Source organism: Eucalyptus grandis, chromosome 9 (assembly GCF_016545825.1).
Source record: "Eucalyptus grandis isolate ANBG69807.140 chromosome 9, ASM1654582v1, whole genome shotgun sequence".
NCBI lineage: Eukaryota > Viridiplantae > Streptophyta > Magnoliopsida > Myrtales > Myrtaceae > Eucalyptus > Eucalyptus grandis.
Genome location: NC_052620.1, coordinates 26246472 through 26272906, shown reverse-complemented (window position 1 = coordinate 26272906; position 26435 = coordinate 26246472). Strand labels below are relative to the sequence as shown.

The 26435-nt window shown below is 40.6% G+C and overlaps 4 protein-coding genes across 5 annotated transcripts; 1 reads left to right on the top strand and 3 right to left on the bottom strand.

Moving 5' to 3' along the window:
* Positions 1-6660: 6660 nt before the first annotated feature.
* Positions 6661-12160, bottom strand: LOC104418850 (phosphatidylinositol/phosphatidylcholine transfer protein SFH3). 2 transcript variants are annotated; one of them, XM_010030310.3, is made up of 15 exons: positions 11857-12160; positions 11354-11406; positions 10372-10633; positions 9795-9894; positions 9410-9676; positions 9045-9122; positions 8855-8956; positions 8718-8767; positions 8438-8537; positions 8275-8349; positions 8046-8120; positions 7848-7971; positions 7262-7641; positions 7007-7081; positions 6661-6914 (listed from the first exon to the last, which is right to left on the bottom strand). In XM_010030310.3, exons 2-15 carry the CDS (start codon positions 11385-11387, stop codon positions 6897-6899), a joined length of 1740 nt encoding a protein of 579 aa, XP_010028612.2. In that variant the 5' UTR covers positions 11388-11406; positions 11857-12160; the 3' UTR covers positions 6661-6896. The 2 variants fall into 2 exon arrangements, with proteins under 2 accessions (XP_010028612.2, XP_010028613.2); XM_010030311.3 differs by lacking the exon at positions 11857-12160 and adding an exon at positions 11573-11778.
* A 1640-nt stretch (positions 12161-13800) lies between these two features.
* LOC104420545 (protein HYPER-SENSITIVITY-RELATED 4) lies at positions 13801-15273 on the bottom strand. Its single transcript, XM_039302488.1, is given in 4 exon segments — positions 13801-14166; positions 14316-14550; positions 14552-14898; positions 14995-15273. Coding segments are annotated over 4 exon segments (1227 nt in total).
* Positions 15274-18295: 3022 nt separating this feature from the next.
* LOC104418849 lies at positions 18296-19471 on the bottom strand. The gene has a single exon (XM_010030309.3). The coding sequence runs from the start codon at positions 19098-19100 to the stop codon at positions 18423-18425; it is 678 nt and encodes a 225-aa protein (XP_010028611.1). The 5' UTR covers positions 19101-19471; the 3' UTR covers positions 18296-18422.
* A 4976-nt stretch (positions 19472-24447) lies between these two features.
* LOC104418848 (40S ribosomal protein S25-2) lies at positions 24448-26435 on the top strand. The gene is made up of 4 exons (XM_010030308.3): positions 24448-24569; positions 24699-24773; positions 25098-25232; positions 26039-26435. Exons 1-4 carry the CDS (start codon positions 24567-24569, stop codon positions 26150-26152), a joined length of 327 nt encoding a protein of 108 aa, XP_010028610.1. The 5' UTR covers positions 24448-24566; the 3' UTR covers positions 26153-26435.

Genomic DNA, 26435 nt, shown 5'->3' with positions numbered 1-26435 from the left:
AATATCATCACCCGAGAATTGTTCAACTGGTTGTACGTACTCATTAGACACACTATTTAATCCACCTTCCATAGTACCTATACAATCACAAAAATGACCAAAACATCAATATAGATTTTGAAAACACATCCCGATAACAATCAATAACATAAGTCATAAAATCTCAATAAGATATGCCATTACATATAAGTACAAGAGTCTCAACACTAATCATATTTGAATAAACTAAAGATTAATAGATAATATAAGTTCTATAGTCTAATGAAACTCCATTCAATTTGTAATATATTTCCAAACATCTACTAAAGGAATTGAAGAAGGCCAATCCTCCTTGCAGGTGTGGATGTAATGAAAGCCTCCCTCCATTCACAACTGACGCATGCTCGTTCCATTGCTTTATTGTAAACACCTTGCTCTATCTTGGGCATACTCAGTAAAATCTGGACCACAGTAGATACGAAGAAAGAGTCTACAGGTGGTTGTGTAGTCCTTGAGCTCGCAGAGCCACCACCAGATTGACTTGATGACCTAACTTTCAGAAAATCTTGTATGGCTCTACAAGTTTCAGCAATACTGGATTGGTTACTCTTTCTTCTCCGCTTACTATTTGAAGTTCTATCCAATTTGTGCTTTCCACGAGCTGAAGTTCCAGTGTCATCTGTTGTAAAAAGTCTATCATCACTATGGTGTCCAATGAAATCATTTGCATTGCTACCATCATAGTCACCACCTACATTGACACCATCTGCATTGCGACCACTGTTGTCACCACCTACATTGTCATCATCATTGTCATCATCATCCGACACATTCACATCTTCAGCACTTCATATGGCGTGATCCCCAGTAGCATATGTACCACCAAAAACAATACAGAGCTCAGGATACTGAGGAATCCATTCTTCCTGAATCTTGCCCACTCGACATTATCCTACAATTTTCACAATAATGATATTTCAGCAATATAATCATACATTTTAAAATTAACATCTGTAATGATATCAAAATGACCACAAAGTTAAGAAATACCTTGATATGAGATTCCTATATATTTGGATCGTCGACAACAACTCTTTTGTTCATATTATCCCAACCAAATCCGGACTGAGAAAATGAGTTTGTAAAAACTGCCATACTGTTTTTTCAGTTTGTTTACCTTGTTCCTCAGTTGTACCGTGGTAAATTGGAATCCTGTCTGTCTATTGAGTTCAGACTGTACATTCCTCCACCCCGCTTTGTTGAAAGTGGAAGAGGTGCGGTTTCCCTTTTTGACCTCATCCACCAATAAATCGATAAGTATATTGGTTACAGACTCCGTTCACTTTGCATTGAATGAGTGTCTCTCAGATGCCATTGAATCTTCGATCGGTTGAGCATCACATGAGTTATGAATTAAATCATTAACATAAAACCGTAAGAACTACACGCCATACACAAAATTAGCATGGGAACCTATATGGATCCGTATACACTATCCTATTTTGTGAACAGTCCAACTAAATTATAAGATCTCTAAGATTAAGACAATGAAAAAAGAAGCCGAGAGGCCAACCTTAGCTTGCGGATGATTGTTTCCAAAGTCAGCAAATTGCGATTTATGTGGCAAGGACTAGCAAATTCCAGACAGAGCAAGGGAAAAAGAATATGTCTTCGTGGATTGGCATCGGCAAGGCGGAACTTTGGATGGATCCACCGAAGTTCTCAAAGCATCAGCGTCGATAATGGATCCACCAACACCAGTATTGTTCACCTGGGAAGGAGACAACTAATTGAGATAAAGTGAGGATGTACCTTAAGTAAAGAAAAATTCAAGACAAGAAGCAATAAGGCAACAACTAAACAGCGCCCTCCATTCTCTGCAAATCCATAACTTAAAGAGAAAAAATTGAACCATTATAGCCATAAGATACCAAGGATCTCGCATAATGTATAATCCCCAACATTCATTTGGAACCAATTGATTCTAAAGCCACTTAATAATAGAAGCTCTATGACATTGCAGATCACGTATTTTTGAAGGAGTGCAAACAACCCATCTCAACCTTTGTTGGCAGCCGACACCCCCATTTATGACCACAAAATAGCGAATGTACGGTGTGCGGACAGGGAGAGACAACCCAACAGAATATCTTAGACTCCGAGTACTTCCTCATCAGCGAGGACCACCGAGACACGTTAAAAATTTGCAAAACAGATAGTAGGAACACAAAATGAAACAAAAAGAAAAGAAAAAGGGGAATGCCTAGATTTTGTCTAATGATGCAAATGAAGACCAACAAATGACAAGAGGTTTATAACACGTGAAACCTGCCTATACGTGTTCAAGAACAACCGGGAATCGGTAATGCAAACACCTAGGCTGGATTAGACACATTGTCAAACGTGTGGTGAGCATGGATTGGGGGAATAATATTAACGATTTTCAGGACTTGAACTCATCACCAGACTCAAAGAAATCATCAAAAAAAAAAAAACATCCGAAATCAGTAACATTAGTTCACTCAAACCCGACATGCGTGTGGACTAACAGAAAGAACAAGCCTCGACTTCCGATTGGGCCAAAATGTGGCTGAGCCGCAAGGGTTCATAGAGACACACCGAAAATACTAATATTAGACCAAATCCAACCAATACAAGACAAAACGCGAATTGATCTTGAACTCTAACATGCACAGATATTGCGGCCTTCTCTTAGACATTCTATCAAACGGTTAGTATGTGATTTAACCATGTTCCAGAGCGAGATTTATTGCAACCTTCGAGCCACAGATGATGCATACAAGCTTAAATAGATGTGTTTCATACGGAGCTGTCTTATTTTACAACGATTCACTTCAAAATCCCATACTCAAGTTCGGTGTTCCTACATGTTTCACGCTTAGTTTGAGCAAAAGTCGAGCAGTTGGCATGTGTTCATGAACTCGAGTTCTGGGTTCAAACCGGAAAGCATTCCTCAATGTAAGCACGATGCATTAGCCTCAAAACATCACTAATCGCCCTAAACTCGCTTCGTTTTGTCAAGATTTTGGTCAAAAAGTTCTAATGGTCAAGCGAGTTCCAACGGGAGGGGTACTCCTACCTGGCTTAATGGGAAAGGATCGTGGTGGACGGCACCAGTTCCTGACTATTTCAGTTTGCAGCAACTAGATGAACATACTTGCTGTCAATAGCAAACCTTGACGCTCGCTCGAGTGTGAGCAGCAGCAAGCGAGCGAGCAATGCTCGCCGCTCCGCTTGCTCGAGTAGAGAAGTAAGCGAGCGGACACTGCTGTTGCTCACGCTTGAGCGAGCGAGCGCTCGCCGCTGCTCTACTCGCTCAAGCGTGAGCGAGCGAGCGAGCTGCTCATCCGGGCAAGCCTGGCTGGTCCAGATCTCGAGCGAGCGACGACGAGCCGCCGCAAATCCGCGAGCAACGCCATCAGATCCGGGCAAGCGCGGCTCGAGCGAGCCCTCACGCTCGAGCTCCACCAGCCATCACCCGGATCTGCGGGGTGGCTCTGTTGAAGCCCTCGTCAATCGTGAGGGAGGAGCAGTGAACGTGTTTACACTCGGTGAAGGAGCATGGCTGTCGGCGCCGGAGAGTGGGAGGCGTCGGAGAAGACGATGGTGGAGACGCTCGCGAGGTGGAAACGCTCGCGGAGGGGACGCTCGTAGGTGGAGACGCTCGCAGCGGTTGTCGGCACTGAGAGGACGACGGTGGAGAAGCTAGGATGGTCTCGAGACAGAGGCGACCTGTCGCGCCTAGGAGAAGACGATGGTGGAGACGCTCGCAGGAGGAGAGGCGGTGTTCGAAGGGCTGAGCAAGAAATAGAAAAGAAACACGATTTTGTTCCTTTTTGTTCTTCAAATATGTTTCAAAATAAGAAACATAAATTTGTTGTTTCTTATTTGTTCCCTTTTGTTTGAACTGGGAACAAAAAACAAAAAAGGAACAGGAACGCACCCAAACGCGTTTGTTCCTTTTTGTTCCCAGTGAACAAAAAAACAGAAAAAGTGTTCAAAAACGAAAAAAAGAAATGCAAACAAACAGCCCTAAGAGTCTGCATGATAACGCTTCTATTTCTCCAAATTTCTATTCTTTTATTCTCCAGGACAAAAAAAAGAACACAAATCTGTTTGGTAATGCCAAGTTGTTTTTCTGTTCCCTAGGAATAGAAAATTAGTCCGGGAATAGATTTGAAATAGAAACGAAAAAAAAAAAAAAGTTACTTCTTGTTCCGAAAATAATTTCTAGAAATAAGTCAATTTTCTTTTTATTTTTCTTTATTCCTCTTTCTTGCCAAAGCCACCTCCAACCACTTGGAGCCACGTTGATCACCGGTCAACCGCCACCGCCACCGCCGCCGGATGCAGCCCCACTAAATGCCGCCGATTGCCGCCGACCGCCGTTGCCCACCGCCGACCACCGTCGGCCGCCACCCGTGCCACCCGCCCCAGTCACTACACGACCGCCGGCCACCGATCGTCATCGTTGACTGTCGCCGCATAGCCCATCGACCGCCACCTCTCGCGGTCGGCGGTTTGCGGCAAGGTGATGGGTGTGCGGCGGCGATCAGCAATGACAATCGGTAGCCGATGGTTGTGCAACGGCAGCGGCGAGTGGCAACAGGTGGTGGTTGGCGTTGGCAATCCGTGAGTAAAAATAAAAAAACGAATAAATATAAAAAAGAAATTGTTTCGTACCAAACACATTTCTATTCTTTTTCTATTTTTGGAGTAGAAATTTTGTATAGTTACCAAACACATTATTTTACTAAGAAATTGTTCCCCGGAATAGAAATAGAAAATAACTCTTTTCGACCAAGAAGCGTTGTTATTTATAGCCTAATGCTCTGCATGGTAACATTTCTATTCCTTAAGATTTCTATTCTTTTATTCCCGAAACAAAGAAAGAACATAAATCCATTTGGTCAAACTTTTGTTCCTGGGAACAATTTCTCGATTTTTTTGTTCCCGAGAATAGATTTGGAGTAGAAATGAAAAATAAAAAAGTTGCTTCTTGTTTCCGGGAACAATTTCTAAAAATAGCCAATTTTCTTTTTATTTTTCTTTTGTTTCTCTCTCTTGCCGCGGCTACCTCCAACTACCTAGAGCCACTGCCAATCGTAGACCAGCCGCCGCCACTGACCGCCGACTACTGCCCACTACCACCGCCGACCGCCAACCGTCGCCACCGTCGTTGCCGACCGCCACCCGCCAGCAGTCATGCAATGGCAGCGATAGGCAGTGGCAACCGATGATCAATGGTCGGCGATTCGTGAGCAAGAATAAAAGACAAATAAATACAAAAAGGAAAATGTTTCTTACCAAGCGCATTTCTATTCTTTTTCTATTTCAAAAGTAAAAATTTTATGTAGTTAACAAACACCTTATTTTACTCAGAAATTGTTCCGTAGAGTAGAAATAGAAAAGAACTGTTTTGAAAAGAAACTGTTCCCCAACCAACAAGTGTTACCATGTGCACCCCAAAAGTCAGAAAAACAATTTCATAACTAGAGGTGATCATAATTTGGATTGGCTAGTCCAACTCCTAATCTAGGGACCAACCCGCACATCGTTGGTCCCTAATTTTTGGAGCGAAGGATTGACCCAGTTGAGCCTGGGATTGAGGATCGGATCAACCTTATGGGTTTGGTTTAGTTTCAAGGTTAACCTAAGATTAACTAATAATTTTTTTTGTTTAATTTTTTGTATTCCCTAAAAAACAAACCTATTACTTTAAATTACATATCCATCAATAAGGACGAGCCGTGAGACGAGTGAACAAAGACAAGCGATGAAGTAAGTGACTAATGGCGAGTGTTGCTCATGAGCAAAGAGGGTTTTTAATGAGGGTTTTGTCTCCTTTCTGATTTACTCGGCGACAAGCGAAACCATCAAAGAGAGGTAAGTAGTGCGAGCGTCGAGCGGCTAGCAACCAGCGGTGCGGGCATGGAGTAGTGAGCAGGGCAAGCGTCAAGTGACGAGCGAGGTGAGTGATGCGCGGCAAGCAGGGCGAGGTTGCTCATGAGCGAAAAGTTGTTTCTTTCAAGTAAAAACTGAAGAAGATAAGGAAGAAAGAAGAGGATAAAAAAAGAAAGGAGAATTAAGAGTGCTGGAGGAGGAGGATGCCATATGTCGTTTAACACCGTTTAAGTTAAGGTAACATTGTTTAAGTTATGGTTTGTTCTTTAGAATAGATATAAGAATATTATATATAATATATCTTAAATACTTTATATATAAATACATATTATATAGTCATGGTTGGTTCGGATGGACCAATTCTAAACTCCCAGGATCAAGGATCAATTTATATAATATCGATCCAGCAATTTGAGGACCAAGAACTGACCCAGTCCCTATGAAACCGGGCTAAGATCGGTAGGGTTGGACTGGTCTAAGGTCAGTCCACGGTGCTCACCCCTGTTCGTAACCAAATCCAGCTCTATCCGTGTTGATTGTTTCTCCGACGAAGAGATGCTTTGAGGCAAATATTTCAGACGCCATGCAAAGCCTTCTTTTTCCCGGGTTCTGGTGCAGTAAAAAGTATTACAAAGGTAGGAATAGCGACGCGTGCCGTGACTCAATGCAGAGTCCTGGCCCAGTCATGCGAGCAGGCGAACAACCCCTCCGCCACCAATCAGAGGATGGCTTGTATACATATTGAAATTCCAACAGTGGTTGAGAAAATTATTTTCTCCTTTCGCAGCTGGCAATCACAGACAATCTATATTATAAAGGTTCAAAACGCCAAAACCAGGGCACACGGCCTTAGTGGCGACACAAACGTGAACAAATGAAAAGCTTGTGTTTTTCAGGAATTGGGAACACATATGAAACAAAATGAGGTCAGACGAGAGTTAATTTCAGTACAAAAAGGACTATGGGAGCTTGGATTTCTGAAATCCACGCCTTTACCAACGGAAGGGGTTCTGCAATTACGACCGAAAAAGCCATCAGTTGAAAGCACGAGAACAAATCTGATAGATGCATAGTGTCATATTGAAGGCGTATCTCAACTCACCAGCTTCTTTTTCTTCTTCTTTTTCTCGATGAAGGCCAAGAGCTCTTCTTGTCGGGCAATGGATTCCTCCAGTGCCTGCATGAATTCAGTAGTCAATGCAGATAATATTCTGAATAAATTTGTCGACCCTATGATTTTCGAACAAGCAAAAATGGCAAGCAGCAGATTTTGTACTCGTAACTTGATGAATTAGGAGGCATACATTTGGCAACAGACAGAGAACATAGTATGTATAAGCTCACGCTGTGTATTTACCTTCTTGGTTGAAGATAGCTCCTGTTCTAGAGCTTCAACGCGACTGACTGCAGCAATAAGCATTTCCTCCTTCTCAGGTGGCATGGATGCTTGTTTTGTGCCGAGAACAATCACTTTCTCTTCTAATTCAGCCATGCGCTTCATCATGTTCAGGTAATCATCGCGGGAAATAGAAGGCTCTGGCAACTGATGGCCCTTTTTCACTGTGTCAACATAGTAAGTGGGAGTAGAGTAGAGGTTTCCGTCTGTAAGCTTTCTTGGTATGTCACGGGTCATGCGGACCACAGTGAAAATACCCATGATGAAGGCCAAGACGCCATTTAAGATGTGGCTGCTTATAGCATCATGAGGTTTGCAATGATCAGGCGGGACAAAACAACCTGGTTAACAGGCGACACATGATTAGCTCAGAAATTATAATGATTGCCACTTTGAAAGCCGATGCAGTCGGGTAACCTTGGATGATAACGGGCTCTCAAACTTTGCTCTCGCTAAAATTCTTAAAGCATCTACGACCTTGTATAAATAAAAAGTTTCAGAAGCATTTAAATAGAATTATTCTTGGAGCATGCATCAGATTGCATACCTTTTTTCAGTCCAGATTTGGAAGTTGGTAATGTCTTAATCCAATCGTTGTCAACTGCCTTGTCAATTATAGTTACAAAGTGATCATAAGCATTATCAGTGTCACACTTTTTTGCGAGGAAAATCTACACAAAAGGAGAGTATCCATCAGTAAAAGCTCTGGTATCACCCTCATGTAATGATAAGCCATAGAACGCACCTTATCTTTTGTCACACATGGAGGTTCTAAATTACTCACATCGGGAACTGCTGTTAAGTTGGAAGAAACGCACTCCTGCATTAAGGACGCATGCATATTGATGTTATACAGATGGAATGTCGGCCAATTTATCAGCACAAGATAGGAAAAGTTTCATATCCAAGAAGAAGAGAGGCCCACTACTGAATAGAACTCAGAAATCAAGCCTGATTCCCCTGGCATCAGTTACCTTTTCTTGAGAGATTGTCTTTTCGTCGATGTCTGACAATTTTCTCTCACATTTCGATTCACCATTGTGAACCATCTGGATATAGATGAATAAGTTCCATTATTTATTTGCATTGAACATGGATAGTGGTACAAATGGCGGGAACAAAAAAGCGGCAGCGAACCTTCAACGTGTCAGGATTGTTCCAGGGGCCCTTATCAGAACGCATGCAACCACCTTTGTCGGCACAAGTGCATGAACCACCAAGGAACTCTGGCAGCTCACTGGTGAAAGCCAAAGAGTTATTAGTCAAAGACATTTTTTTTTTTGGGCAAGTCGAAGTAATTAGAAAACACTGTATTTGGTCAATCGCAGCTTTTTATTGATTGTATGACCGGGATACACAAGACAATGAGAGGACAAATTGAAAGCATATAGAATAGACTAAAGAAGGTTGGACCAACCTTGCGTCAATTATTTCAAGCAACTTGCTCTGGTATTTGTTCCCCAGAACCTAGTAGAGAAAAAGCAGCAACATGCTAAGGTCAGCTGAAGCAGAAACGGAGCACTCTTGTGCAGCATATCTGGGAAAGGTCCTTACATGGATTTTTGCTGTAGTCTTTGGGTCAAGGAAGGATTTAACCGTGTTCCACAAAAGCCTGAAGCCGGAGCCCGCATTAATGATGAACATACGGTTTAGAGTCTGAAATTCGTTGGACATCGTGAGCATCATAATAATAAGCAAATCGAACCAAGAAGGGAATTAGAGAGCTTGAGAGTTTGCAAAGTACCTCAGGATAGTTATCCCCATCTATTTTTTGAAGGCACGCGACAAGATCCCTTGCAGCTTTATTGAAATTTTTGAGCCCCTGCATTTGCGATGAAGCTAGCATTTAGGTTCTAATCAAAACCCCCTGTATAACAGTTTAAGCAATCATGTTATCTCCCGATTCCTAAAGACGGTGTTAAAAGTCTATTCTGCCTCAGTTATCACCTCCTCAACACAGGGCTCTACTTCGATAATAGCTCGACATCTTTCTTTTGCCAAGGTTTAGATATCACAGAAACCATTGACAACGCTAACAGATAAATTTTTTTGGATAACCAATATTGTGAGGGTGTCCTACTGAGAAAATTAAGGGAACGTCTTACGCACCACTCCTTGGACATCCAATATGGTCGTGCTCTGATCTATGTGCTTTTTGGCAGCGATAGAACAAGCTGGGAACTTAACAGCAAACGTCCTCTCGAACTCCCGCACGTGGTACTTAACATAGCGATCCATTGTCGTCACTTGCATCAGTTTATTGGGGTCAACTTTACCCAGCCTCTCAATGTATATAGGTCTTCCCTCCTTGTCCACACCATGGTGTCCTTGTGGATAATACTCTAGGACATCATCAATTTCCTTGAAATCGAAGTCCTGAGCAAAAGAAACCAAAAAAATGAAGTCCAAGAACTGGGTATAATGATCTTATATTCCAAAAGTATGTACTCAAGCAGAAGCACTTGACACAGGTTATTGAGTTTTCCATTGGTACCTCCATGATAGTGTCAGCACCAAACTCCTTTCTCCATTGTAACATGTCAGCCCACATTTGCTTTGTCTTCTCTATATCGAACTTTCTGGCCCTCAAAAATCTGTGTCAAACAGAAATAACACTGTCTGAACTCCATCCAGGACGGGCCCAAAAAAGGAATTAAAAGGAGAAACACCGTCCAAGATACATCTACATCACTAGATTAGTATGCAATGATGATCATGGCAAGGGGTGTTGCATCCACAAGGCGTTGGGTTACACATTACACAGGAAGATACATGCTAAGAGTTACAAATACTAGAGAAGCTGAAGCATCTATGGAGGTATCTGAAATCTAAAATAGGCAAGTGACATATAGATGGCAAAACAAAGCACTTTCTTCAATGATACGGTGTGGGTCACTGTGAAAAGTCTTTGATGAGAAAATGATTTGCTGTCAATGACAAATTTACACATTGGTAAAGTCAGTTGTCAGTGCTTTGATTGATTGCCTCCGTTTTCACTTCCATATGTGAATAACAGTGTGTTCATATCCAATGCACACATTTAATATTCAATGCGAGAGCAAGGAAGAGACCTGAGCATCATATGAGGGTCATCATGTCTAGATGGTAATAATTCATCAAGAATGAGAGCTTGGCGAAATGCATCAACTGCCTGGAGTTCTTCTGAGTCAAAGTCATCGTCAAATGAGACAGACATGACTTTACTGCTTCTTCGACCTCGCTTGGTCCAAGAATGCCTAAACTTGGTTGAAGCATTAATTGCCTTCTTCTTAAGAGATCCGAGCCTGGTCTTCCTCTCATCCTCAGAGTTCTCCAAGTCAAGCTTTTCAAGAACTGTACAATGAAATGACAGAACTATTAAAGTTGCAGCAAGAGCAAAAAGGTGAAACTTTCTTTGATCTTTACCAAATACTATGAAGAAGAGTTTAACAGAAAAAAAATTTCCTCTATCCTCATGACATGTTACCATTGTGTAGACAGAAACGCACATAAAGCAACTTGGAAGAGCAAGTACTGCTGTTATTGTGAAAGTATCTTTTTGAATAAATCAAGTGAAGAGAAGAATCCGCATTTTGACAACTTTGAGATCAGAACTGTTAGCTCTGGTGCTTCTATGATAATACCATACTGGATAAATATGGTGGGAAATTCTCAATATTTCCTAGAATATGTAAAGCATGCAGCTTATTTACTAGATGAATTGTTACATGCTATAACCACATAATCTCTCTTTGATCATCTTCAGTCACCTAGAAAACGAAAATATGTAGCCTCACAATTTATTCACACAGATCAAACCCAGAAATGAAAACCCTCCTCTCAATTATGTAGCTTCTGATGGCTACCGCAACGAGTTCCCAGAATTCAATAAATGATGGAAAACCCCTGCTCTTGAATATTGACTCCTTCCTTCAATACTTTTCCAAAAATTTTGCTTGAGAAATTATACGTCCACAACACACGTAGTGAATTCATACTTGCAGTACAACTGAGACATCTTGTCAGATCAAAGGTTTACAGGAAAATATTGGAGGAGAAGAGGAAAACTGGTACCTGGTTTAGCAGCGAGATCAAGAGGTCCCGTCATTTTGCCACACGCGATTAATCTATCAATGAGAACACAAGGCTCACATAAATCAATCAACCAATCGATGGGCACACAAGAATCAATCGATCAATCATCGGTGCCAAAAGGGGGTCAAGTTAACATCATTTACATGCAACATCGCCTCCATTGCAACATCAAACAGCTTAAGAATCCAAGAATTTTACCTTGTAATGGGGAAACACCAATTTTAGACAAACCAGCACATAACTACTGCGGACTGCTCAAACACCTCCCCACATGCACAAGATTGTACAAGAGACGAACTTTTGCCATGAAATGATCAAGTAGGAGTTCTAAGCAATCGTACCAACTCAAAAAAAAATCCGAAACGGGTTTGCTAAAAATGAGAAATATCCGGTAATTATCTCCAACAAGAAGATGCACATAGATTGAAAGGCACAAACCACAATAGGAAGATGCTTTTTTAGAGAGAGAGAGAGAGAGATACCTGTCTGGACAAGAATTTAGGGAGCCTGAAAGAGAAGGTTTATCTATGATCCCGAATATATCTCTGAAATTTTGAGGACGGTCAATGTGTCCAGGACAACCTGTCCACAAAGAGAGAGAGAGAAGAGGGAGAGAGAAGCGAAATGCAAGCCACTCCGTTCGAAGGTTTGTTTGCTACGCTCTCTTCCCACGCATACTCACCAACTAACAAAACCGACGTTCTTGTTTCCAAGACTAGAAAATAAAAAGAGCCAAAAAACTAAAACGCCAAATCGTGTCCCTTCCTTGACCCTCAGCAGTTGTCCAAAAAATTACCATTCTCGTTCTCTTTCAGGAAACATTAGCCAAAAAAAGAGGAACAACATCCTATGAAAATCCTATGAAAACCGTCGTGGTGAACTCAAATTTTGTCTCGGTCCCACCACGTAAGTCAGCGATTTTGTCCAACTCAGTTACAGAAAATTTGTGAAACAGTTGACTTGTGGGCACTTCTTGATGCTTTGGATGTTGAAAGGTTCGCTTTGGCTTTGCCCTTTTTGGGGTTCTCCGAATAGGTGCGCTCGACTTTTGAGTTGTGGTGCTCCACTAAGGATCGTTACGTGGATCATTCAACTGATGTGCTTGGTAGATGGCGTTCGATTCGCCCCTATCCAATCTCTTACTCCTCTTTAACTTTGTCTTGATTTTCTTTTGGAAGATGGAATTGCACAAAAAATAGAGGGATAAGAGGGAAGTCGTGATGAAACATTTGGGTGATCATCACGGATCGAGTTACCAATTCACATTTTGTGTGATGATTTACCATGATTTTTTCAGTAAAATATTCGTACTTTCACATAAAAATACATGTGCATATGTGATTTGCAATGAAATTTCAATCTTCCGCCCTTTTGCTGAACTCAGGGAAGAATACTTGTTTTTCTAGAGTAAAATACATTATACACGTAAACAATGCATTCCGTAATATACTAAAGTAAAAAAACTTCAATTGTTTCTACTTATTTATTGTTTCATTAGTCCACTAATCACATAACATGTCAATTTAATATATATATATATAACACGAAATTATGACAGTATCTTGTTGATCTCGGATTCACATAATTAAATAGAAATTCCTTGTAACAAATCATTAGATACACGAGACAATAACCAAATTCAATTGTGGGTTGCGATGTTCTTTTTAAGTTCCGATCAAAATAGCTATATCTTACTTATTTGTGGTACATTTAATGTAAACTCGTGACAGCAATCAATATATATGTCGACATATCAATGCAAATGTTTGTCATATAATTATAACAAAAAATGACAGGCTTGTATAGGTCAGCATCGTGTGTTGCTTAATTTTCATCCCGTATATAACTAACAAAGTCAAGGATGTCATGTATGGCAATCACCCAACCAATACATATCCGATCCGTTGACAGTCCTACGAAATGATTGCGCATGCTCATTCTTGATGACTGATTCGATATGCATTACAAAAGAAGCCTTCTAAAACTAAGCGTGCAATGTCTGGGCAATCGAAAGAGTTTGTGCAGGATGAATGTACCAAAAAGCACAGTGATGCGTTCTTTGCTAATTGCTGTCCAGACTCGTAACATAGACAAGCTGGATGATGTAGTCATGGAACTTGCATTTTGTACATGATGAAAATTCTGCAGTCTATACAGAAAGAAGAGCAATGCCTTCTTCTCTGAGTACATCGACGATTTAAGAGTCTGAATTCACATTGGAACAGTAGGCTATTCTCAGAACAACTGAGGGTTCAGCGTGAAAAGATAAAACTTAGGACGGTTTAATGAATTGACGAAGAATTAGCTGCAAACATACATTTTATTCTAAACTATATTTTTGACATGGTCTCACACAACTTTCATTTAGTCTGTACTAGTTCTCTTAACTTCTCTTTGCTGCCTCTTTTATGGTCCGGGTCATCATCTTAAATTTGGGAATTTTCCCTTCTCTTTGTATGAAGAAATTCGAGCAGTCCTTGTAGGGCAATGTCAGGATCGTCATTCTTCAGCAGTTGCTCCTCAACTTCGGCTGGGGTCACCAGCGCAGACTTCATTAGCTCTTCGATTTCAGGAAAAAGTGGGTGGTCGGTCATGCTGAGTTAATTAACCGCCAGTGTTTTGAAACCACAAGGAGTGCAGTAGGACATGTGAATGTGCATGTCCATTCGTCCCAGGCGCAACAAAGCAGGGTCGAGCTTTTCTTTGTGATTCGTCGTGAACACGATGATTCTTGCATCGCCGCAGCTTGACCACAACCCATCTGTGAAATTGAGCAATCCTGACAATGTCACCTGTGAGCAAGAAGAAAGCTCAATAGATTAGGAAATGTTGAGGAAAAGGCGGATCATTAAGTGATAAGGCCCCTTCAACAACCATTCAATGCAATTTCAAGAAGCTTACGGAATATGTACCGAAAGTGTAACCTACGGTTTGCATTTACCTGGCTTTGTCGAGGTGAGAGACGTTTACCAAATGGAGCTGATGTGTTGTTGTCTGCTTGTTCATCTTTCGACTCGAGGCTGCAATCTATGTCCTCAACAACAAGTATGGATTTGTTTTCAGTTGCCAATAACACTTTACGCAGCTGAGAGTTATGAGGGATATTTGTAAGTTCCAGGTCATAGATACTGAAATTCAGATAATTGGCCATCGCAGCCACCAAGCTTGATTTCCCCGGGCGGACCGTACAGTAAATACCCCCTTTTCCACGCCTTTCCTACTCTCCCATAGTAGTCTTTCCTCTTCACGAACCTATCGAGGTCCTCCATTATTGTCTTCTTGAGGTCTGAATCCATCGCCAACGTGTCAAATGTGGATGGATGGTGAAGGTTCACGGAAAGCCATGAATCTTCCCTACTAGGGTATCCTCGAAAGTGGTCACTTTGCAAAGTATACAGTTTCAAGGTTTTTCGTGCTTCCTGCACCTTATACCCCTCGTTTAGTATGAAAGGGAAGTAAGAATTGAAGACCAAATCCTTGTGCTTCTTGTGAAATTTCAGCTGATAATACTGCACTTCCGACACCTACGATTGCCGGCGTTCATGTGTCATCCGCTTCAATTCAATATCACTGGTAATTTGTCTCCATTTGAAGTTCACTCCTTCAAAGACATCTGTTACTTCTTGATTCTTTGCCATGAAAATAGACATCTTTGTCGGAGATATTTTGTTGCCCAGGTAGAGTTCTGCAGCCTTGTATATTTGGTTGCCGGCTAGGCCATCGAATTCTTCAATGACTACAGTCACTTCAGAGGAAAAGGACTTGAGGAAGCCTCGGATGCTTCTAAATAAGTAATATTGCAGCTCATATGGTACGAGATCACGAAGTACGGACCGAACGACCATCGTTGAAGCAGCAACGGAAGCTGCAGTGGTAACAATAGTCTTGGGAGACGGCATGTTGGCATCAGAAAATATTGTTTCGGTTGACAGAAGATATTTGACAGTTCAGAATCAGGTATTGATCTTTCGCAGAAGATTGTGGATATTTATGGTTCTCCGGACCACAATAACAAGCTAGCTGCGTGCACAAGTGATAAAATTTGGCTGGGACGTTGTGTCCTTACTTGTCTTAGAGGTCGAGGTCAAGTTCAAGTTCAATTCTCCCTAGGGAATTTGTCCGGCAAAAGATTACTTCAAGTGCCAAAAGTTGTCATAAATGGACACTTAAATACTAAAAGTTATAAAAGTAATACTTAAATGCCAAAATCGGAATAGAATGAATTATTTAAATGCCAATTAGGCCAAAATGCTGATGTGCGCAATTTCCGGTGAAGTAATTGCAAAATTGCATTGTTTTGCACACTGACGTGATTAAAAAATGCAAATACAACGTCGTTTTGATCTTTGACGTGATAAAAAATTAGTATAAAAATTAATTTAATTAAATTTAAAACTAAATTTATTTAAATAATTTTAAAATTAAAATACAAATAAAAAAATAAAAATGAGGGAAGCAAGCGAGGGTTGAGCCCTCCCCGCCACCGCCAAGAATGGCTGGTGACGGAGGAGGGAGGGTTGGCGGGGTCGTTGGGCCTTGGCCAAGGGCCGGTGACCCCGGCCGACCGGCGGCGAGGGCTGTGAGCCCTCGCCCTAGAGAGCGGCGGCCCTTGGCCCGGTTAGGCAAGGGTCGCCGACCCTCATCAAATTTGGGCGAGGGCCACCAGTCGGCCGGGTCGCTAGCCCCTAGTTAGGACCCGGCGACCCCGGCCAACCCCCCCCTCCGTCGCCGGCCTTTCCTAGTGGCAGCAAAGGTTTAGCCCTCAACCGCCTCCCCTTTTTTTTCTAATTTTTATAATTTTTTTAATGTTTAAATGATTTAAATAAATTTAGTTTTAAATTTAATTTAATTAATTTTTATATTAATTTTTTTTTTACCACGTTAGCACCAAAACGACGCCATTTTGCATTTGCTTCGCCGGAAAATCACTACGTCGGCATTTTGGACGGATTGGCACTTGATCCATTTTGCTTTGATTTTAGCATTTAAGTATCACTTTCGTAATTTTTTATACTAAGTATCTTTTTGTACCAACTTTTGGCACTCTAAGGGTTCGGATATCGAATTTGTCCTATCTCGGCAATCGGGCCATAGCAATTATTTCATATTGCCATTAACAAAGCATAAGAGGCTAAGCGCATTGGCAGTGTTCTGCATCCACAGTGAATAAGATCAGAAGCAAGCATCGACCCCTGCAAGGCTTGTCATTCAAGAGGTTTGTGCATTTAGTTATTCATTTTTAAGGCAGCCTAACAAGCGACAGGTTTGCATAGTGATTTTTATCGATGAGTCCAAATAGAAAGAGAGATAAGTTGTCCCATTATTGGTTGGTGTCCATTCCTCATGACGCGGCTTCAACTTTGAAGTTGATATTTTTTGTCCAGACATATCAAGCAAACTTTCTAGACCTGTATTTGAAAAGCCGGCCGGCACACACTTAATAAGAGGGAAATTCTTAGGACCTCCTATAATTGATTCGGATTGATTCTTTGGTCCCGTACCTAGTTGAGAATTTAGCCCTCGCAGCTGAATTTGGAGGTAAAATGCCTGTCCCCACGGCATTATATCCAACAGAGCTCTTGATCTTTTGAAGTTCTACTTACAACAGAGATGAAACCCTTCTCTTGCTCTCTTCTGCTTCAGCTTTGATAATAACCTCTGACCAAAAAACTCTTGGCAACACAGTCTGTGGTGTGGAATGATGGGGAACGCAAATTATGAGGAGAGAAAAGGACCCAACGTTACAGGTAAGAATTACAGAAACTCAAGCATAGTTTAGAACGAATTTGCTGCGTCGACCTGTTCCACCCTTGCCTTTGCTGTAAATTGCATGCCTACCTACAAGACTTTTCAAGAACTGCAACGTACCAATATGCCGGCATTTCGTGGGCTATTATTCTTTTACTCGTGACTCGAGTCCGGTGGGCAGAGCCACCCTTCCAGAGTCACAATCAGATCCACGTCGACATACTTCTCATGGCCCGACAAGTTTAGTTGGTCATTGTTGAAAGCAAATCCACTTGCGAAAACAAAAACCAGACCTCTAGTTGCACATATTGAAAGTAACACAGGATGCGCTAAACCAAAGAGGGAACCCAATCTAGATCTCCAAGGTGGTCTGTAAAGTCTGATGTGCTTCATATAAAAATGGTGCATTCCACTGGCCCTTTTGGTCACTTGTCCTAAATTTTAGTGCTCAGATGCGGCAAAAAAGTCAGCAATCTGATGGGAAAGAGGTGAAGAAAAGCACAAATTTTCTATTGGGAGTATTGCGATATGTTACTAGCAAGTACAGCACTAGAAAGAGAGCTAATAATTTTCTCGATCGAGTGACAATTCACCGGTGTGACCAAGTACAATATGAAGATCGTGTCTTATTGCTCCATCAGCTCTAACTTTCTAGATGGATCTGTGAGAGATCTTACTTAAATTTCAAAAAAGCAAACAGCTTTCTTGGCTTTTTGCTCATGTGCTCGAAACACAGATGAACTTATAAGCGCACGGCATCAAAGCACGCTATACCTCAGAATTACATTCCAGGGATATATTCCCGCCAATCAATCCATATTATTCTCTCAGAGCATCACTTAATTCTATTAATCAAAGTCCCTCCGTATCATCGACTTGTGTGCTAGCAAAATGTTTGCGAACTCGAATATCTTATCTTTGTATCCGGTGTCAATAAAATTGATGCTCTGAAAGTTGCATCACTGGATCACAGCCGGCCTAAAAGCATACTTTAGAAAGTTGTTCCTATTCTAAGAACTCGGAAAGAACTCGGTTTGTGCACATTCTTTGTATCGGTAGCAGATTAGACTGATGGAAACCAGTTGCTCGACATGTCGTACCCTATGAAAGAAAACTTGGGCAGAAGCATATGGCAACTAAAACAAACCGAAGAAGGAAAAAAAAAAAAGAGAGAGAGGAAAAGACACCCATGGGAAATTGCATAAGATTCGGAAATATACATAGTTCCAAAACCTGGGAAAGAGTAATATAGAACTATGTACGACTACCTTACGATCTTATAAGCATTTTACAACGCAGACTACTCCTCGTCCCTCAGAGACTTCTGTTGCCGGGCGATGAAAGCCTCCACCGTGCGACGGAACTCCTCACTGCTCAAAGAATCCTCAGGGAAAGGATTTTTCTCCGATTTTCCCATCTCAGCACAAAGGGCACTCTCTCTGCATTTCTCTGTCACAGAACGCCTTAAAACTCGGTGCACTTTCTCACGATTCTCGTGATGCAAGTTCTCCGATTGGCTCCTCTTATAAGTCTTCGCCACCTCATCCGTGTGGACAACATGCTTGTCATCGCTGGTGTCCTCACATATAACTTGCTTGTCCTGGAATTGGGTTTCGGTTTGGCGGTTGTTCCGACTCTTTTCGCTCTTCTCTAAGAATTCATCATAAAGATCGTTCTTTGTGGTGGAATCCCGAGCAGAGAACCGTCTGGACTGTGCGAACAGAGTGATGATTATCACGTTCCCAAGGATGAACACGAACTGAGGACTCACCAGGACCACCTTCAAGTCCCGGAAATACTCACCCGAGTTCTTGACTGCTATCGGCAGTTGAGTGGAAAACCTCGAGAGCAACACCAACAGGACACATATCTCAATGACCCTGAACAAGCTCGCGATCTTTCTCAGTTGGCAGTTCTTCTCAGTACTTCTGTAAGCCCTTTTCTCAACTTTGATGTTCTTAAAGTGAAGCGAGTCCATCAGAAACAGTGACTTGGGAACGACTAGTGATCTCTAAAGCACCACCAGGGATTGAAAACTATACACCCCGTTACTCGCACGAGAAGGGATATACAAGGAAAGCTTGGGCAAAGACCCCTTCCCCGCTCAAAGAGAACAGAGAGAGGAGCATGACCAAAGCATATATAGTGAAGGTACCACTGCAACTATTCATGGAAGAAAACTGTGCAAACTGAAGAAAATATAATCACAATCACGGAGAGAAAGAATCTTATTGAAGGAGGGGGAGGATTAAGCAAACAAAGTTCGAGAAGTATGAATTCTTGCTTTGAGAGAAGACTGCACTTCTCTGCAATGCGTTTTCTTGAGGGAAATGCCTGATGTTCTTGAAGCATGAGTTATTTATATAGACTCTAGAAATTCAAGAATATGTTTTTTTTTTCTTTTGCTTCCTTTCTTTTTTAACTTTCTTTTTTTTTTTGTTTGCCTTTTGCTTTACCGGAAACTTGCCCGTTGTGGGATCAGCACCATAATATGCTTTATCCTGCCTCAGTATTCTGTCTCTCACCACTTCCAGAGGATTTTAGTGCTACAAGATATATATTTTTCATGTAAATTTCATCTAAATAATGACATGGTGGAGGAGAATATTTGACAATCTGAGTAAATCTTGTTCCATTATTCTTGTGCTAATCCTGTCAAGCTAGCTGGAATCAATCCAACTCGGCTCATCATCTCACGAGGATGACTAAACTAAGCACTCCATATCCCAAGAAGTAGATTCCTACCATCATCGTCTGATGATATGAATTAGCATGCAAATATCCATAACAGTGGAGTTGCTCACCCATGAAACTAGGCCAATACACGCGGCGGCGGTTATATCTTTAAAGACATGTTGGTCGATCCATTTACAAATGTTAGGAAAGGCTTTATCAAAGAGACGTTGTGATCAGATGACAAAGATCAAAGGGTTTTCGATTCGTATTTGAGAATTAAAATGAGTTAGTACCGGATACGTAAATTATTTAAAAAAGCATCAGCTTTTGAAGCAAGAAAAACCGTGGATCATGATCTTGACAGTGATTAATACTTAGTGAGGCTCCACACAGGTGGCAACCGGACAAGCCGGCAATCACCATCAATTGGATTCCCCATTTCCATTTCTTACTCTCTAAGAAAGTGCCACGTTTCACCCACTTTTGATTTTCCCTCTCTTTTGCTTTTTAAGTTCACCACTACGAAGAAACGGGCTCGCGGTTATTACTGTTTGTGTACAAAGGCCCACCAGACAAATTATTATCTAAGACCCACCACCCTCTTCTTCTTCTTCTTCTTTTAAATATTTTTTGCCTTTTCTTTTCTTTTCTTTTCATTTTCTTAATGCTGAAACTATGTTTTCTGCATTGTTACTTCGAGATTTCTCTAGAGTCCATAATATGTACACTCACATCCGAAATTGTCTTTGGCCCCTTTTGATATGGTTATGTATGCTATAGTTTTAGTCACCTTGTTAAGGGTAACATATAGGGTAGACATTAGAAATCGAGCAGATCAATAAATTGATAAAGACAAACATGTCTCTTTATCGTGTGAATAGTAAGGATCGTCAGTGACAAGTGATCTAGATACGAGAAACAAGATGAGGTGGCCTTCACACTAATGGCTTGTCGCTCTCTTTGTCGGTATATTGAAATTGGTTTTTATTATAGTTAAATTAGGAGTGAACAAAGCGAACATTAAAGAGCATCCCACATGAAAAATGGTCGAGCTGCCCATCATTTGGCTGGACTATATACAGGGTCGGAATCTCGGCTCTCGGGTAATAAATTAGACCGAACTTGCAAGCTCAGCTCAACTAACCATGAATTCCTATTTAATCTATGATGTTCACATGTTCAACCATGCAGCTAATTTTCATAGGGTGTTGGGATAACTATCAGAAAACACTTAGAAATGAAGCAACGTTGCTTTGCCAAATCAGGGGGATGATTAGGGGGGGAGAATACTTATCTCGAATGCCTATCTAAAGTTCTGCAGAAACAAGGAGAATTAGGACAGACGAAGTCGAGGTTCTCGTGCGCTTGGAATCAAAGACAATGTCGAGCGAATTATTGAAGGAACCTGGCCCCAGTCCGGAAGACGCCTTGTCTGAGAAGCATGCTATTGCTATCCCATCTCTCAAGTTGGTCCGACGTCGGCGTTATCTTTTAGCTTTTCTCGTGCATCCATGCCGTCAAACATAATTTCGAATTGTCCATTTTCTCTACGCAATATGTGTAATTCCTCATCACAAATTCCATGGAAAGTATCAAAAAAATCCAAACTTATTATACTTATACCAATTGAGTTCTAAACCTTTTAATTATACTAATTTAATTCTAAACATTTTAACGTTTTTGTCAGTTGAGTTTATCCAGCCAATTTAGATAGATAATTATTGATGTGAATACCCATTGTCATATGCGATGCGATTGGAGCTAACTTTAACATTTTTGTATAAATTTTCTTTTTGCCAATGGCCAGTCACCAGCCACTGATCATGGTCGGCTAGGTCACCTAGGCGAGGGTAGCTTTGGCTGACCCTAATTGGTGGTTAATGACCGGCCACTAGTAGAAAGAGAATGAAAAGAAAAAGAAAGGAAAAAAGAAAAGAGAAAAATTCGAAAAACAATTTTTTTTTTTTTTGAAAAGCCTATATCAGAGTCAGCCATATCACATATCATCATCGGCATTTATGTTAACAATTTCCGCTCAAAATTGACAAGATAGACTCAATTAACAAAATACGAATATATTTAAGACTAAATTGACACGATTGAAATGTTTAGGATCGGATTAATGCAAGTACAGTAAGTTTAGGATTTTTTTGATACTTTTCTCCAAATTTGATAAATATCTTGAGTTTAATAAGGTACGTGCACATACCAAAGTAAATAAAAGGGAAAAAAAAAAGGTCTCACTTTAGAAAACGCCTCGTGCGTGCATGCCACAAAAGAGAAAGAGGATAGACAATGCTTCGCACGAAACGCATTTCGGACCCCGGAAATTTTGCAGGGAAAATCTTTCTTCTCGAATGACGAATGTCCGAGACAGACGGTATCAATCCGACGTCGATCCAAATCGGAAAGTAATCTCCCTCTTTTCCCTTCGTCCATAGATTGTCCACCCTTTTTCGTGGCGTCGGACTAATTTAATGGGGATGCAATCGAGCCCCACTAAGTATTCCCGATATTATTCACCTAACTTAATATATAATATATACCATGCAAAAGAAGATGGTATGCTCTAATTCATTAGCTTATCATTATCCGACTTCGCACGCTGCCTGCGTGGGACGGAGAAGCGGAAGATCCCACTGACTCAGGAGCTATGCATACCTAATTATTCCCACGTCAGAAGGTTCTCCAAAATTAAATCATCTAATTCCTGAAGAAAGAAAAGAAAAGTTGGGAAAAGTATAAAAAAAGAGAACATTGAACTTTTTTTTTTTTTTTACATCTATTCAATTGTGCTAATCGAGTTCTAAATCTCTTGACGATTTGCCATAGTCGATCCGACAAATTTTAACTAAAAATCGTTGATATAGATATGGATTATTCTACGCGGAATGACTAGCACTGATGGGATAAATTTTGATATTTTTAAATGTTTTTCCGATTTTTTTGTTGTATTATTTCTTTTTTTTCTCTTTTCTTTTCTATCCCTTTTTTTTTAAAGAACTCTAGGCAAGTGAGGTTGTCGACTAACCATCGCTAACCACAGGCAAGGGTGTCAGGCCCTTGCCCAAACCTCACCCGCGGTCATAGGCCCATGGTTGAAAATAAAAAAAAAGGAACAAAAAAGTAAATAAAATAAAATAAAAATTGTTCACGTAAATACTGATTATGCCGTGTAAACACCTGAGATTCATGTCAGTAATTTATTCTGAAAATTGTTCGGATAAACTATATTAACAATTCATTAAAAGATTTTGAACACAATTGACATAATTGAAAAGTTTATAACTAAATTAAAATAAAATAAAATAGGTACTTTTAAAAAAAAAGTGTATTAAATAAAAACATCTCAAGCATTATTCACACGAACGTAACACGTAGGAATTGGTGCTTGTCGAATCGGATTCCATTACTACATCATCGCCTCTATTTGCATGACTTAGGCAAAAACAAGAATATAGGACAAGAACAAAAGGCATATATAATTGCACACCACGCACAGTTCACTCCTCGGTAAAAGCAAAGCAGTCCTTTGTTTTTCTCCCTTTATTACTGTAAATTATTCGGGAATTTTTTAGAGAGAATTGATACTGATTCGTTTGTTTGAACAAACACTATTTTCGGAAAAAAAAATTCCAAACTTCTAGTATTTGTAGGATGAAAAAGCTAATTGATTTATGGCAAACGTTTTTCACGCGTTGCAGACAATTTCCTTCTCTGAAACGAAGAAAGTCACTTTTCTTAAATTACTAAACAAACCAAAACTCGTCATTTTTCTATAAAGATGATTTTTTTTTGGAAATAAATTTCCTTTATCCTGAAGTTTTCATTGAAAAAACGCACTCTACATCAATACTCAATTAAATTGACATTGGCAAAAATGTATTATATTCAAGAGTATTTATACTTGAACATGTATAGGAAATGAAGTAATCTATCCTAACAAGAAACTTAGCTATTTTAAAGAATAATGAAATATCAAATGATATATAATAATATCTCTAACAATATTCTCTTGCAGGGAATTCTTTAATATTCATGAATCGTGAATACACTTCAACAACAAAGGTTTTTTTTAACTTGTCTCTTTCATGTTGTTTTTTTTTTTTTATGAGATAAAATTCAAGACTAGTTGGAGAAAATGCATGGACCTCCACATCACTGAGAGCGACTTCTCCAGTAAAATGCAAAAGTGAAAATCGTCTTATAAGACGGTTCCATATGTTGGTTATATTATATAGGAGTTAAAAGCAATAGTAGGCACTAGGGAATTTGTGTTAAATAATCTAGACCAATCTCGCCAGGCCAAATGAAAGAAATAAAAAATAAAAAAATAAAAATTATCAGACGAGAATCATCGATACCATGATGCAAAAAATTCAATGAAATTAGATTATTCAAAATATATTCTCGATTCTGGATAAATAAATCGACTATTTTCATTCTTTTGTATTGGTTCTCGCATTGTTTTCCTGGCTATCTACACTCATTTTTGTTTCTGTTTTAAGTCTGGGCTTTAGAGGGTGTCCGGCCTGGTCCAAAGATATGGCTGGGCTTTTTTTGTTCAATATGGGCTGGGCTTGATGTCCATGAAGCCCAGTCGGTGCTCGAAACGGCGTCGCTTTTAGAGACCAAAGCCGAGCTGCTCTAAGACTTTCGAGCGACCTGAAACCCTAGAAAAGCCTCCATCTTGCGATTGTTGTGGCTTCCCCAGCTTCCGCCATCTCTCCTTCTTCGTCGCCGCCGCCGCCGCCGCCGATCGGATTCCATGGTATTCGCCGCCGCGCTCCGCCACTTTCTTTTGCTCGTTTTCCTCGGCATCCGCTCGATGATTTTGTTTGTGGGTTCAAGTTTACCGCATCTGCATGGGAATCTGAACTAATCTCGCGTTTGTCGACAGGCTCCCAAGAAGGATAAGGCTCCTCCTCCGTCTTCAAAGCCTGCCAAATCCGGCGGTGGCAAGCAGAAGAAGAAGGTTAGCCCTTTTCACGACATGGATGCTCGCAAAATTCTTCCTTTTTGTTCGTATTGGTCTCAAGTTTGGTTCTGCTATCTGTTTTTTTCATCAATCGGAGGTAGAACGGTAGTTGGAAAATGGTTTGCCAGTGTCGTTCTCAATGTACATCAATTTGTGGTAAAGCTTGGTAATTTCTTGCTGGTTTAGAATTGTAAGTTTGTTATTTAGCGACGAGATGCGTCTGAGGATGTTGGTGCTCTGTGCGTTTTCTGGCTCGAAAGTTCGATTGTGTTTTGTGTGGGGTCATGGGTGTGACGATTTTCTTGTTTGTGGGGGGAGCAGAAGTGGAGCAAGGGGAAGCAGAAGGAGAAGGTGAACAACATGGTGCTGTTTGACCAGGGCTCCTACGACAAGCTTCTCTCCGAGGCGCCGAAGTACAAGCTCATCACTCCTTCCATTCTCTCCGATCGCTTGAGGGTATGCTTCTGTATTCTTGTTCCATAAATGCCTTTTTAGTAGCTTGAATGGTGTGCGGATGTTGTCATGTTATTGGTTCCATTGGACTAATGAGCCATTGTTCTCTTCAATGATATGCCCGAGTGAATGATTGTTGGGTTTGAAAAGTTAGGTTGGTATTGGTATAGAGGGAACCTTTATATCTTTTTAAATCCATCAACAGCTGATAAAGGGTAAGAGGTTTCTGTTTTTTTTTTTTTTTTTTTTTTTTTGGTAAAAGTAATAAAGGTAAGAGGTTTCTGTTAGTCTCCACGTAAACATCTGAATCTGCTTCCGCTGTCGTGGGGTAAAACTATTTGTGTTGGGCCTGGGAGTGCTCCTAAGATCATAAGATCATAGAAGGAATTCATTTTCGCTCTTTTGAGGGTTCATATGTGAGGGAATTCGTTGTGCTTGGAACTATGGTTATCATTTGGTCAACAATTCATATATTTACCATCAACAGCAGCTGACTCTTTGTATGCTGTTTTCATTGGTTTATCACATAATTGTTTCTTCCAGTGTGAACTTTTCTTTGACTTGTGGCATTTTCGCTGGCTCGGGTAATTCAGAAATGCACCCTGTCAAGTGATCATCAAAGTGGCTGTCATATCTTTGTTCTGGACAGAATTTAGTTTATTGGTCTAATTTAATCTAATGGCGGCTAGTTCCGATCCTTGAAAATATAATATAATATTTGAGTGTTCTATAATGGGAAATATAACATGCTTTTCTCGTTGAGCCGTAAAATGCTTGCATACTAACTGCTATTGGATTTGCCTCACCAGGTTAATGGGTCTCTGGCGAGGAAGGCTATAAGAGAACTGATGGCGAGAGGTCTGATCAGGATGGTTTCTGCTCATTCCAGCCAACAGATCTACACAAGGGCTACAAACACATAGATGTTTTGTAATTTTGTCTCACTATCAGTTGGTGCTGTACTCTGCTGTTCCTTTTTTGGACGTATTAGACTTTTTAGAGCGTGACCCTTGTTACTGCTATTTAACATGCATCGTTTGGATTTTCCTTGTTGATGTGCTGCACTTATGGAATTCTCTGAATGATTTGGATTTGAACTGGCCATTTGGGGTCGTGAATGACCGTCAAAAGAGATTTTGTCTGCTAAAAAAAAACAAGTCGTGAAAGAATTGTTCAGAGCACTTATTAAAATTTGTGCGGTTCTGA